Raw genomic sequence first — 13997 nt, 5'->3', positions numbered from 1 at the left:
AGGGAAACATGATACAGAAAAGAATATCACTGCCTTGGAAAGAATAATTGATCCAAATTAGCTCAGATATTTGGAGCATTTGCTCACTTTACATGGCTGGGAATCAGATTCTGTACCAGTTGTGTGTGTCAAAGAATGAAAGGAAACTACAAAATTCAACAATGGAACCTACTACTACATCGTCAATCAGATTCTTTCGTGACAATCGCTGCTTGGGAGTGATTACAAGACAACAACACATAGGATCAGTTACTAATCTATCAGTTCGTAGAGTAACTTTTCTGCGACTAGTTGTTATGTGACAATGAGAAGATTATTTTCATGGCCATTGTTGTGAACAACAGGCCTCAAAGGATCAACCTTCCATATGCCATCAACAATAAATTTGATCTGCAACAAAAGAATGAGATGATGGCAACGACTTCAAAGTTCAAAATACGCTATAGCCTTTAATATTAAGTTCATACTTAACATTACACGGGGTTACACACACCTCATAGCTGCCTGGGTACAACTTTAGGCTAACAGAAAAAACACCAGTGCGCAATTTCTCCATCTTCCTCTGTAAGTCAATACAACATATCATTCTATTAACAAAGGACAAGAAGCCAATTGAAACTATTACCATAAAATTTGTTTTGTTTTTATTGTGAAAGCGGGTTTATAGAACTGCAGAGTTTTCAATATTAGGAGACACAAGTGGTTTGAAAAATTAATGAAAAAAACATTATACTGTTAAACAGACGACTTCTTGGCTCTTGTACAGAACATTGTGTAGTAGCTAGGAGAACCCACATAGGCTCAAGGACAGCCAGTTGACTATTACTTCTTATACATATATATTAAATCCTGAACACCCTCGTAAAATTTCTGGTTTTGACTACTTCCAAATTAAGTTTATACAGAAACAACGTCTTGACACCAACAATGAGAAATGCATCAAATTTGTATTTTCTAACTATTTGTCAGCAAAAATTTTCCTCCTATTTCAAAATGTTGCCTCCCAAGTATTTCTTATCACATATGGGGAATAAGATCGAACCTGAGTTGTCCATCCATCAAAAGAGCCTGTTAGAAGAACCTCTGAGGCAGAGTTATGCCAAACAATCTGAGTAGTGCGAAGAAACTGTAAAGCTTTCCTAGCACCATCAATCCTCTTCTGCTTCTTTGCCAGCAATTTCTCTGCATCACTGAAAGAGTAGGGTGCGGGGATTCAGTATTGGTGGGTATATAGTATAAAATGAATGATAAAGGAATGAGAAATGATACAGACGTCAATGTTAACGCCACCTTCCCCTCAAGTATTGCAAGTTTTGCACGTATGGACCGCAATCTCTTCTGAGCATTTATGACATCATTCTCCTGGAACTCCCGTGCATCCAAAAGCTTCTGAAAATCACTACGGGATTTTCCAAGAACCTGAGAGAACATTTCTAAACAGTGACGAGCTTCATCCCGCAAAAATACCAACCAACAGAAAAACTTCAAATGCAATTCTCTCCTTGGTGGCAGGTGAAATGAAAATTTTGCTGTTAGATCATTTTCTATTCTTTGGGAGAGGATGTGGGAGTACAAGGAAGAAGTATCAGCCTATCAGATTATTGAGTTCAAATCCCTGATAGGAGTGAATTCCCTGTGTTCTGAGAGGTCCTATAAGAAAATATCTTGAGGTAGAACAAGAACTAGGCAGACTTAAAAAAATATTTAACAGAACCAACCGACATCAATTGTTTGGGTGGAAGAATCGCATTACAGCAACAAATACAGCTAGTCAAATCTCCATGCTACATATCAAAACATAACATAAAAGCATATAGTAGTAGGAAAATTAACATTATGATGCATGGCAAAAGAAAGATGTGATTCTGAACAAACAGGAGATGCAGATTTCTACCTCCATTGAACTGAACTCTTGGCTCTTGGATCTCAGGGAGCGAAGTGTTGAGGATAGCTCAAGCTCTAAATGCTGAAGACGAGTACTTATATCATTATGGTTGTTATATATCCATCTTTCCGGAGTTTCAGAACTATTCTCTTTGACGGTAAATACATCATCTCTTGAAGTTTCAGTTTTACCTCCATTTGGTCTCTTATCCAAATCTACCTCACCAACTGTGAATGGAAGGGGTCAAATTGAGGCTACAAACTATGAACATGATTAGATTCAGGGAAGCGAATACCTTCAAAATCTGTGCCTTCAGGGCATGCACGTTGAGTGCTCCATGATCTCCACATATCTGGCGTGTATTTGTGGTTAAGCTGACCTCCTGAATCACTTAAACCGCCTTTCTTGGGGCTACATGTCGTGAGGCTTCCATTTTTTCCCAGGTCAGTCCTGTATGGATCTCTACCTGTAGTAGTGGTTCCAGAGCTTCTGTCATCAATGTTATCCCTACTTGAATGATTAGCTCCATATCCATATTTGCTAGTATTAATACCAAGAGATGAGATTCTCTCTTTCTCTAATCGGTTCAATATCCCTTCAACCGCGCTATCTTCCTCAACCACAGCTTCTCTAACACAAAGGCAAAGGAAAGTAAGATACTACAGCCATTAACAAATTTTCACATAAACCCGATGTAATCAACGATGAATGGCAAATAAATTGGATCACAATAAACACTTAGAAAACAAGAATCCTGCTTTTAACTTATATTTTTGGCTCAAAGTAGAAGTTTATCTACTAATAGCAAAATCTTTCGAGTGACAAACACTATTCTTTATCAACAAGAACCAAGATAAAAAATGGACAAAAGAGAGGAAACACGATAAACAATAAGCAAAAGCACATTTTGCAAGGAGGAACCTCACAATGATCTACCAGAGGAGGAAGCTGGCTGAGAAGAATCCCCAAACGGAAAATCAGAACCAGAATCACTTTCTTGATATTTCTCTACTCAAGAAGCACTTAACAAATTTTCACATAACAACAACAACATACCTGGTGTAATCTCAAAATAGGGTTAGGGTAGAGTGTATGCAGACCTTACCACTACCTTATAGGTAGAGATAGATAGAGAGGTTGTTTACTATATACCCTCAGCTCAAGAAAAAAAAACAGTCCAAAGTATAGAGAAAGAAATAATAGAAATGAAGACAGTCATGGCAAAACACAACATACAACCTAACAAATCATCCTAAACAATAGTCATAGCAAGATACAACGATAATCAAAAGTGTAAGAAAAACACAAATAATAACCAAACTCAAAGGACAACCTCCAACACTAATATATGTCCTCCATAACCACCTATCTAAGGTCATGTCCACGGAAAGCTGAAGCAGCTACATGGCATGTCTAATCACCTCTCCCCAATACTGCTTCGGCCTATCTCTACCTCTCTTGAAACCGTCCATAGCCAACCTCTCACACCTCCGCACGGGGGCATCCGTGCATCTCCTCTGCACATGCCCAAACTATCTCTGCCTCGATTCCCACATCTTGTCATCTATTGAAACCATTCCTATCTTGTCCCAAATATCTTCATTGTTAATCTTGTCTCTCCTAGTATGCCCACACATCTATCTCAACGTCTTCATCTCTACTTTCATCTTCTGAACGTGGGAGTTCTTGATTGGACAACAATCCGCTCCATACAACATGGTCTGTTTAACCACCGTTCTGTAGAACTTGCCTTTAAATTTAGGTGGCACCTTCTTATCACAAAGGATTCCAGATACAATAAACAATCCATGATGAATGAATGACAAACAAATCGAATCACAATAAACACTTCGAAACAAAAAAAAATCCTTCTAATAACTTCTATATTTGGCTCAAAGTTAAAACTTTTCTACTAATAGCAAAATCCTTAGAGAGACACGCGATTCTTTATCAACAGTTACCAAGATAAACAAACACACAAAAGACACAAAACATTATGAACAATAAACAAAAGCACATTTTGCAAGGAGGAAACCTCACAGTGATCTACCAGATGAGGAAGCTGGCTGAGAAGAATCCCCAGACGAAAAATCGGAACCAGAATCACTTTCTTGATATTTCTCAACTCTTCTTCGTAACTCCTCAATATCAAAATCCATTTCCTCAGCCTCAGGAACATTTTCTTGGTCAGTGGGAGGTTCCTCTTCTGAGTCCCAACCGAACGAATACCATCCACCCCTATTCCTAATAGCCTCAATCAAATCAACTCTTCCTGCTTTTTCCAAATCTTTCCTACTTGGAAATGCATCTGGGTTCTGAGACTTCTCCATAAATGCTAAAATGTCAGCCTCTAACTTCATATCACCTTCACTTTGCGACCCTTCTCCACAGCAACAACAACATACACTATGCTCTTCTTTTCCCTTTCTAATTAGCTCAACAAACTTCAAAGAACACATCTTTTTACCCAAAACAAGTTCAAAACCCCCAGATTTTCTCAGAAAATGAACTCTTTTTCTTGGGTTTAGGACAAAAATTTTACAAGGGGTAGCAGGTAAACTCAAAAAAGAGCAGAAATTATAAGGTCTAGCGAACTGGGTCAAAACCATCGTTCAGGCATTTCTTCAAACAAATGGTGAACAAAACAATCCCAATAAACTTAAAACAACAAAGAGAGAAGAAGAAAGGCAAAACAAGAAAGGAACAATGCTGCAGTAGAAGAAATAGCGTAAAATGCAAACAATTGAAAGAGTTGATAACTGTGAGCAACACAGTTTATATAAAAAAAATGATTCTTTCCCACACTTCCCAATAACAATATGTGAGCTACCCAAGATCTCAATTCTGACCAGTATTTTCAAGATTTGGTTTTTCTAAGGGTAAGGCTAGTTTCTCTCAATATGGAGAAGGTAACAAGTGAAAATTGAACCTTGACATACAGATTTTTTTTCGTTTGGTATTCATATTAAAGTCTGACTAATCTAAATTTAAGCTTATGGCTCCATTCGAGGAGAAACACTCTCTACAAGAGACTGCTCGAACGAATTCGAAACCTACAGAAAAACAGTTTCATCCACTGCAACACGTATTTATTTTTTAACTGTGAAACTTGACATATATATGTCTATGGCCTTTGGCATCTATTTGGATTAAGATAGTGTTTAGTTTTATAGTATTTACTAATTTGGGGAAAACTCTAAAGCACATTTATTTATTATCTAAAGGAGTTGAGAAAACATTTTTGGAACAAAATATTGCATAAATAATGTTATATGGATTTTGTTAAGATGTGGCACTAGAAAAATAATTCTTGTTTGGTCATATAAGAAAGAAAAAAAGGAGTTTTACACCCTATAACACTATAGAGTTCTAATTCATGTTGTATAAATATTTTTAAAATAATTACATTATATCACAAAACTTCTCTTGATTTTCAATTTCAATTTCTTGCAATTTTCTCTCTCCCTTTATCTTTTTCATCAGACTATGTTAAAACTGAGAAAAAATTGATATTTTTCATAATTTGTGGGATTTTTATTTTATAAAAAAAAAATACAACATAAAAAATCTATATTATATGTTTAAATTTACATCAATCTGATTTCATATAGCATCAAACGGACCCGCATCTTTATTTTCTCATATAATAGTTGATTTGATGTTTAAGATACATAGATCTAAAAAGGTTTGATTTGATCCATCAACTCGTTAGCAAGGGCTAAAAGCAAAAGGCTGAGCCTAAAAAGCAGCTGAGTTTGTAAGCTCAAGCTAGCATGGCATATTTAAAAATAAAAATACCCTTTAAATAAGTAGTTCTTTTATAACAATACTCCTTAATTATTATTTTTAGAAAAAATGATCTGAAAAATACTTCAATTTTGGTCGAAATTTCTGTTACGATATCAAACTTTATGGAGGACCTTTTACCCCATTCACTATTTAATAGTGTATTTAAAAGGTATATATGTGCCCACGTGAACATGTTATTATTTATAATCACGAAATATTTATGATGTCCACGTGACATATATATACCTTTAAAATACACTATTAAATAGTGTAGGGGTAAAAGGTCATTTCCAAAGTTTGATATCATTACTGCAATGGTCAAAACTCGGATATATTTCAGACCATTTTCCCTTATTTTAAAACTTACTAATAGCTATATAATCAATCCTAAGATTTTGTGGTCAAGTAGTATTGGTAGCACCAACATTGGAAATGAGAAGGATAACCAGTCGATGAAAGAACATGGAATCATTGAGTTTTAATATACAAATCATTCTCAACGAGGTCATAAAAAATATCTCGTTTTCTTCATCGAGTTCGAATAAAGATCAAAAACCTACAACAATTGATTTGGCAAAACAACTCAGAAGATAAAGAAAATTATTGTTAATATCTTATGTTTTTATCCTAACGTGATAAAAATAGTGGAATCACTTCTTATGAATTCGTTGAAAATGATTCCAATTCAATTCATGAAAAGTACAAGGTAAATTCAAAAGATCTAAGTAAGTCCAAAGCCTCACTAAGTGATGTTAAAAAGAAGTAAAAACACAGCTTAATGATTTGTCTATCGACTAACAAATCTATATATAATATAAAGCCAAATGTAGGCAAGGATGATGTGGCACATCTCTAAGGCCACCATTGCTTATTTATTCTTTTTTCTCTATTTTTTTGACATTTTTCTCTTATTTTTTCTTATTTTTTAATCAAAGAACTAATCATATTCTATCCTATTTATTAAGTTTCATTAAATTTTATAACAACCATATTAATTTATTATGGTACCTCTTTATGGCCTAGAATATTATTTATCTTTAGTCTTCCCTTCTTCTTTTTTTTTAAAAAAAAATCCTTTCATTATTTTCATTATTAATTTGTTTTAATTATAAAAGAAACATAATTTATCTTTTTTTGACTTTTTTTTAATTCAAATTAATTATTGTATTGTAAAAATATATTACTTAATTTATACAAATAAATATTTTATTAATGTAGGAACATTTACAACAAAAAACTCTCCACATTCTTTTTTTCTATTTGTTTGTCTCACTTCTAATCATGAAATGATAATATTTTTATATATTTTTTTAAAGTATTTTTCTCTTTATTTTTTTAATTTATTCACAAGGAGTTATTACCCATGACTTGCCCCTCTTTAATTTTTACTCTTAATAATATTCATAACTCCCATAATTTTTATGTCCATAACCTCCAAACTTAAATTTGTAAGTTTATGATGTCTTATGGTATTCCTCTATTTTGCCTATAAATTCATATTAGTTTCATGAAGATTCACATTCAAAATTATCTTTTCTCTTCTTCATCATATTTGTTTGGTTTGTAACAAAATTATAAGTACATGAAGGTAAGAAATTATTTCTTTGCAAATTCTTTATTTTTTTCATTTCCTCTATTTTGTATATATAAATTCATATTTATTTTCATGAAGATTCACATACAAAATTATAATTTCTCTTCTTCATCACATTTGTTTGTGAATTAACTAACAAGTAACAAAAAAGAAGTACATGAAGGTAAGATATATTTTATTCTCAAGTCTTTCTCTTTATTTTTTATGTACTTAGACATGCTTTCTTAAATATTTTTATTTAATGTTTGTATTATCATTCATCAAGCAACTATGATTAAAAAAAATACCTCTGTAATTCTTAACAATGTGTTGTCCATGCAATTGCTCTTTCTACTAGTTAATTTTTCGGATATAATATAGTTTGATTATAATATTTGTTAGATTTCAAGAAATGATTATTCAGTTGGTCGCATTTTCTTTTGATATAATTATTTTTAATTGGCATATGATATTTTTTTATTCAGTTGGTCGCATATAATGAAGAGTTTGACATATGGAGCAAAATATGGTGGCGGATCTACTTGCAAAGGAAGACGGTAGAAGGAAAAAAAAATGAAGTATAATTAGAGATTATTTTTGCTAGATTTTTTTTTTTCACTTTGACTTGTATTAGTAACTTAGTTACTTTTGCTAGAATTTTTTAAATTTTGGGTTGTATAAATTTTTTAGCTAAATGTATTGTCAACGCTAATCATTTGATCTTTTACTATTCTACTTTTTCTTTGTTATGAAACAAAATTAATATAATTATCACATTTCAGCAACAAAAAAATATGATGATTAGGAGTTTCATTTTTATTATACTTGCAAAAAAAAGTAATTGAAAAATAAAATATTAGTTTCATGATGCTTTTTTTTTTTGCATATGTAACAATTTGTTTTCGTCATCATCCTTTTTGGTTTGAAATGTATTTATAATTTTTATGCAGTCACCGATTATTATATTTTCTTTGTTCATTTTTGTATTTTCACCCCTTATTTTTATTTATTTATTTTATAAATAAAATCAATGTGTAATTAGTTATACATTTAATGTCTAATAAAATTATACATTTTAATTATTTATAACTCACGTCTCTTCATTAAAGTAATTGAAAAATAAAATATTAGTTTCATGATGCTTTTTTTTTTTGCATATGTAACAATTTGTTTTCGTCATCATCCTTTTTGGTTTGAAATGTATTTATAATTTTTATGCAGTCACCGATTATTATATTTTCTTTGTTCATTTTTGTATTTTCACCCCTTATTTTTATTTATTTATTTTATAAATAAAATCAATGTGTAATTAGTTATACATTTAATGTCTAATAAAATTATACATTTTAATTATTTATAACTCACGTCTCTTCATTTTACTTGTAACTTCTAATATTAAATATTATTCATAACTATTGTATGTTTCATTTTTCATAATTCTTAATAATATTTAATTAATGTTTAAAAATTTATAATAAACAAATGTAATAATAAAGACATAATAAAAATTTCAATTTTGTTTTTACGAAATCAGAGTTTGTATAGAAAATTAGTACTCCTCCAAAAGATAGAGGAAGTTAAAACATATAAAATATTTACAATGTAATACAATATATTATTATTTCAACATACCTTATTTTTATTTATTTATTTTATAAATAAAATCAATGTGTAATTAGTTATACATTTAATGTCTAATAAAATTATACATTTTAATTATTTATAACTCACGTCTCTTCATTTTACTTGTAACTTCTAATATTAAATATTATTCATAACTATTGTATGTTTCATTTTTCATAATTCTTAATAATATTTAATTAATGTTTAAAAATTTATAATAAACAAATGTAATAATAAAGACATAATAAAAATTTCAATTTTGTTTTTACGAAATCAGAGTTTGTATAGAAAATTAGTACTCCTCCAAAAGATAGAGGAAGTTAAAACATATAAAATATTTACAATGTAATACAATATATTATTATTTCAACATACTACCTCTTATTCCATTTACTTCACCACGATGAATATTTTGTTCTACTATATACATATACAAAAAAATACATTATATTTTATATGTTTAAAAAAAATGAAAAAAAACGTATGATATTGCAGATGAAGAGAAATATTAATATTATTTATATATTCGATACTAACCTAATATAAATATTATATATTATTATCTTATAAATATTTCATATAGCCGCGCGAAGCGCGGATACTTTCACTAGTTTAAAATAACAAAGAATTATCAGTATTTTATTAGCATTCCTCCCGACCTCCCTATATAATAATATTATATAAAAAACATGTGAAAATATTTTAATAATTATTATTATTATTATTATAATAATAAATCTTCACCGACATTGCCACAAATAGGTCCTATCAAAAATCATCATGATTCATGAGTGTCTCTTCACAATCATTTCTTCAAAAAGTAGAAAAATGTACTAATCCTAGTGTACAACTATATATAAGAAATTATATTTATATATTCTAATAATAATCCACAATAATTGAAGGTCTCTAATTTACTTTTTAAAGTAAAATATTTGACAACAACAAATTATCTCATTTTGCTTATAGACTCCAAAGTTAAAAAGGGAAGTTTTATCATCTATATATGTCCATTAAATAGTTGAGAACACAAGTACAGTATATTGTTTTGTTTTTTCAACACAAAAAGTTTTAAAAAAATATTTATTGGAATTAATAATTTAGTGGCAGGGACTTTCCCATTTTGTCTTAATAAGAATATTTATATTTAACGTAATTTAGTGGATGATTTTCGATGAAAACACGTTCTATGATATGGCTATTTTTGTTTTTAGTTGTTTCTTGTTTGATAGCAGTCCATATAAAGTTATATTCTCCGTTTTAAATTATTGATTGTATTTCTCTTTTTATCATTTTTTCAAGAGTACTTTTTTTTAGTTTATATATTAAGTGAATTATTGAGATTATTTTTTTTATAGTTCAAAATAAGTGAATTATGTGAAATTTTAAAAAAATCTTGGACTTTTTTTCTTCATATTTATTCTTGATTTAATGAGCTTCTTAACTACGTTACATTTTTTTTTAAAATTATTTGAAATTAATCAAAAATATAATAGTGGAAACAGAGGCGTATCCAGGAGGGGGTCATCGGGTTCACTTATACCCTTGCTCCCCTCTTGAAATCATAAATAGTAGTGTTATATTTTTAAAAATATTTAAACATAGATGTGTGAACCCACACTGTAAGCATCATATAATGTCGTGCGATGATGATTTTGTGCACCTCTCTAAGTGAGGCTAGAAATTTAAATCTTTTATTTATCTTGTTTTATTTTCCTTTCTAAAATTGGGAAACGCCTCTCTAAGTGGTTTGGATAGATAAAGAATAATTTTGGACCTATAATTTTAAAATTTTAATGATTTTCAGTGATAAGAACCTAAATGTTAAACTGATCAAATTTATATCTTAGATTCACTTTTTCGTAATAGTGCGTCCATCATCTCAAAATCATAGATACGCTCTGAGTGGAAAGTAGTCTTTAAAGTATAACCTTACATATTTTGTTTTAAGGAGTGTATCATAATCATATTCACGTAATAATTTATATGGAGGAGTATTAATTAGGAGTTTTTTTCCAGCCATGATCACTACTAGGGGTGTCAGATGGGCGTGTTGGGTTGAAATTGGAGATATTAAAATGGGTTGAAATTGAAATCGGGTTGGGTCTTGACCAGCCCAAGTTTACTTTGGGCTAAAATGGGTTGGGTTCAAATGGGCTAAAAAGCGGGTTGGGTCTTGATCCGATTAATCTCAATAATTTTAACATAGTGATATTTAACTTTTATAATCACAATTCGAATTTCAACTCAAGATTTTTTTTAAAAAAAGTAACAAATGGATAGATAAAATCCTAAAAGATGTTAAATAAATAATAATTAATACCTTTAAAATATAGGAACATATTTTAGTAAAGAATTTTAAAACTAGTTGAAATTGGAGATTGAATTGGGCTCAATTGAGGATTCTCTTAAAATGGGTTAGGCTTGAATGAGTTGAGATTGAACCCAATTCAAATTATCTTGAGTCCAACCCTTAAAATTTTGAACGAATTGGATGGGTTACCTATGTTTGGGTTCATTTTTGACACCCCTAATCACTACTCCAATGTATATTATTTGGTGCCTAAATAATTGGAGTTAATATTCTAATTAAATTTCACGTAAATAATATTCCTTTCTATCCATATTATATGTAGTATTTTTAGCTTTGACATCGTATTTCTTAAGAAATTCGTTCACACTTTAAAAGTAAAAAGTGATTTCACTAAATTACATGTGATTAATATTTGCATCTTTATAATTTCACAAATTATGAACATTGGAATTTGAAGGTATTAGATGGCAAGAATTATCAATGGAAACAAACAAAATACTAGGTGATTCTTTTCATTTGTTTTAGTTTTGATGGACATAATTACTTGATGCAAGTGATAAATATCTCGTAGAATTAGTCGAGGTGTGCGAAAGCTAGCCTGAATACCTCGGTCATAATAAATAAATATGTGTGCCTTGAAAAAATAGTATATACTTAATATTCTCTTTAGTTCAATATAAATAAATGACAGAATTCATCTGTAATCCCTTAAAGTTAGCATCAACTTTCACTTAAACATTTCAATTAGAGTTTTGTTGTGTCATTTTGATATTTTGTGTTGACTTAACACATTTTGTGTGCTACACCGATTTTTAGTGCATGAGGAGTGCTTTTTTTTCTTCTTCTTCATTCTTTATCTCTACCACCTACTCCACCTCTCATCGTGAAAAAACTTATAAAATATGAAAGAACGGAAAAAAAAATTTGTCTATGATATAGAGTCCGTTTGGATTGGCTTAAAAAAGTAGTCCCTCTGTCCCTAATTACTTGTCCACTTTTGAATTGACACACCTATTAAGAAAATAATTATTGACATAGTGAGTTTACCATTTTACCCCTATTAATTATGAAGTTGATGAATTAAAAACTTACTAATATTTTAAAAAATTCTACCTTTTTCAAAGTAATTAACTGAGGGTATAATCGGTAAACAAAAAATTGTCATTTCTTGATTTGTCAATATGGACAAGTAATTACGGACAACTAAAAAAGGAAAAGTAGACAAGTAATTAGGGACGGAGGGAGTAGCTTTTAAGTCAAAAATAGAAAGTGAAATGACTTTTAAGTCAAAAAATAAAAAGTAGGGGTACCTATTTTTGGTTTCTGACTTATGTTAAGTTATTTTTAACTTATTATAAGTCATTTTTTACCTCATCAAATATTTTTTAACTTATTTTAAGTCATTTTAAACTTATTTTAAATTATTTTTTATATTTGACAAACACTTTCAAAAGCCCAAAATTAACTTACAAATAAATTTAACTAACTTTTAAGTCAATCCAAACAATCTCATAGTCACAACTCACATGAATAATGAACATCATATTTAACGTTTGGTGTTTCCTATGCCAAAACCCAACTACATAGCAATATTATATTCCTTATTTGTTTTTGTTTTTGTTTTTTTGGGGGGCACTTTGCCAATTTTTTTTGTGATGAACAATAACAACCAATTTAGGGGGAAAAAAACTCAATCATATAGTAAAGGCCGTTTGAATTGGCTTTAAAAAGGTCATTTTTAAGTAAAAAAATAAAAAGTCAAATTTTAATGACTTTTAAATCAAAAAATAAAAAGTAAGAGTCTTACTTTTGATTTTAACTTATTTTAAGTTATTTTTAACTTTGTCAAACACTTTCAAAAGTTAAAAATAACTTAAAAGAGATTTGACCAACGTTTAAATCAATCCAAATAGGTTTGTAGTGGGTTAGTAGAAAGAGAGTGGCAATATGAAATATGTGGAAACTTTATCGATTTACTTGTCATGTTGCAAAATATCAAAGACAACCAAAAAAAAATAGATTAAAGCTTTGAAAATGTGTATGAGATAATAATAACAAGTTTTTCTAAACAAGAGCATACATTTATTTAAAGTTTTTTCTGGATCACCTCGATAGGTTAAGGACCAAAGACACGACATGTGTATTTCTGAGAATCATTCGAATACTCATGAAGTTTATTGCAACATAGTGTTGGTTATTGAGCATTTTAATATTATTTTTATATTAAATTTGCTCATTATTTTTTGTGTCTTAATGTTGCCTAATTACTCGTGCATTTGGCCATTGACTTTGTGGTCAAATAATGTTGACAGAAACGTTCCAGTGAACGTTGGAACCTTGGCAGCATGGCACATGTTCATCAGCCATTGATGGCATTAGTTACCCCTCTCATTATCTCGTGTAACATATGTAACTCCTAAGGCCATTTATCTTCACTATTTACCACTCAATTATCTTCCTATTTATTACTAGGAAGACTTCTTCTTGTATAAATAGTGGTGTTCTTCATTTGGTTTGGTACATACAACACACAAGAAAAAATATAGAGTGAAAGGGTTAGTCAAAAAGAGAGTTCTTATTAGTTGAAGGGAGGTGTTCTTTTTTGTGGAGTTTTGGACTCAACTCTTGTCCAGAGTTGTTGAGTTATACTTTGCGAAGGTTATTGTATCCTGGAGGGGACAAGTCAAAGAGGACTACTATTGGACCGATGAAAAACATTTGCTGCAGTGGGCTTGAATCTCCTTAAAGAGAGCGAGATATTCACGCCTCAGCCTGAAGAGATTTTTTATTTCTTCATTTCATTTTCAGTTGTA

At 30.1% G+C, this 13997-nt stretch overlaps 1 protein-coding gene across 1 annotated transcript; it reads right to left on the bottom strand.

The window, feature by feature from the left end:
* Positions 1-30: 30 nt before the first annotated feature.
* On the bottom strand, positions 31-4834 carry LOC102595795 (uncharacterized). Its single transcript, XM_006357191.2, has 7 exons — positions 3926-4834; positions 2181-2515; positions 1895-2112; positions 1274-1419; positions 1043-1190; positions 494-562; positions 31-390 (listed from the first exon to the last, which is right to left on the bottom strand). Exons 1-7 carry the CDS (start codon positions 4492-4494, stop codon positions 295-297), a joined length of 1581 nt encoding a protein of 526 aa, XP_006357253.1. The 5' UTR covers positions 4495-4834; the 3' UTR covers positions 31-294.
* Between the last annotated feature and the right edge of the window lie 9163 nt (positions 4835-13997).

Source organism: Solanum tuberosum, unplaced genomic scaffold (genome assembly GCF_000226075.1).
Source record: "Solanum tuberosum cultivar DM 1-3 516 R44 unplaced genomic scaffold, SolTub_3.0 scf00243, whole genome shotgun sequence".
In the NCBI taxonomy this organism is placed as follows: domain Eukaryota; kingdom Viridiplantae; phylum Streptophyta; class Magnoliopsida; order Solanales; family Solanaceae; genus Solanum; species Solanum tuberosum.
This window is presented reverse-complemented; position numbering and strand designations above follow the sequence as displayed.

Coding starts and splice junctions, on each gene's coding strand:
- LOC102595795 (XM_006357191.2), bottom strand. CDS start 4,494: ATGGTTTTGACCCAGTTCGCTAGACCTTATAATTTCTGCTCTTTTTTG. Junction 2,113..2,180: donor TGAAGGCACAGATTTTGAAG/GTATTCGCTTCC, acceptor TTCCATTCACAG/TTGGTGAGGTAGATTTGGAT. Junction 563..1,042: donor TTGATGGATGGACAACTCAG/GTTCGATCTTAT, acceptor ATTGACTTACAG/AGGAAGATGGAGAAATTGCG.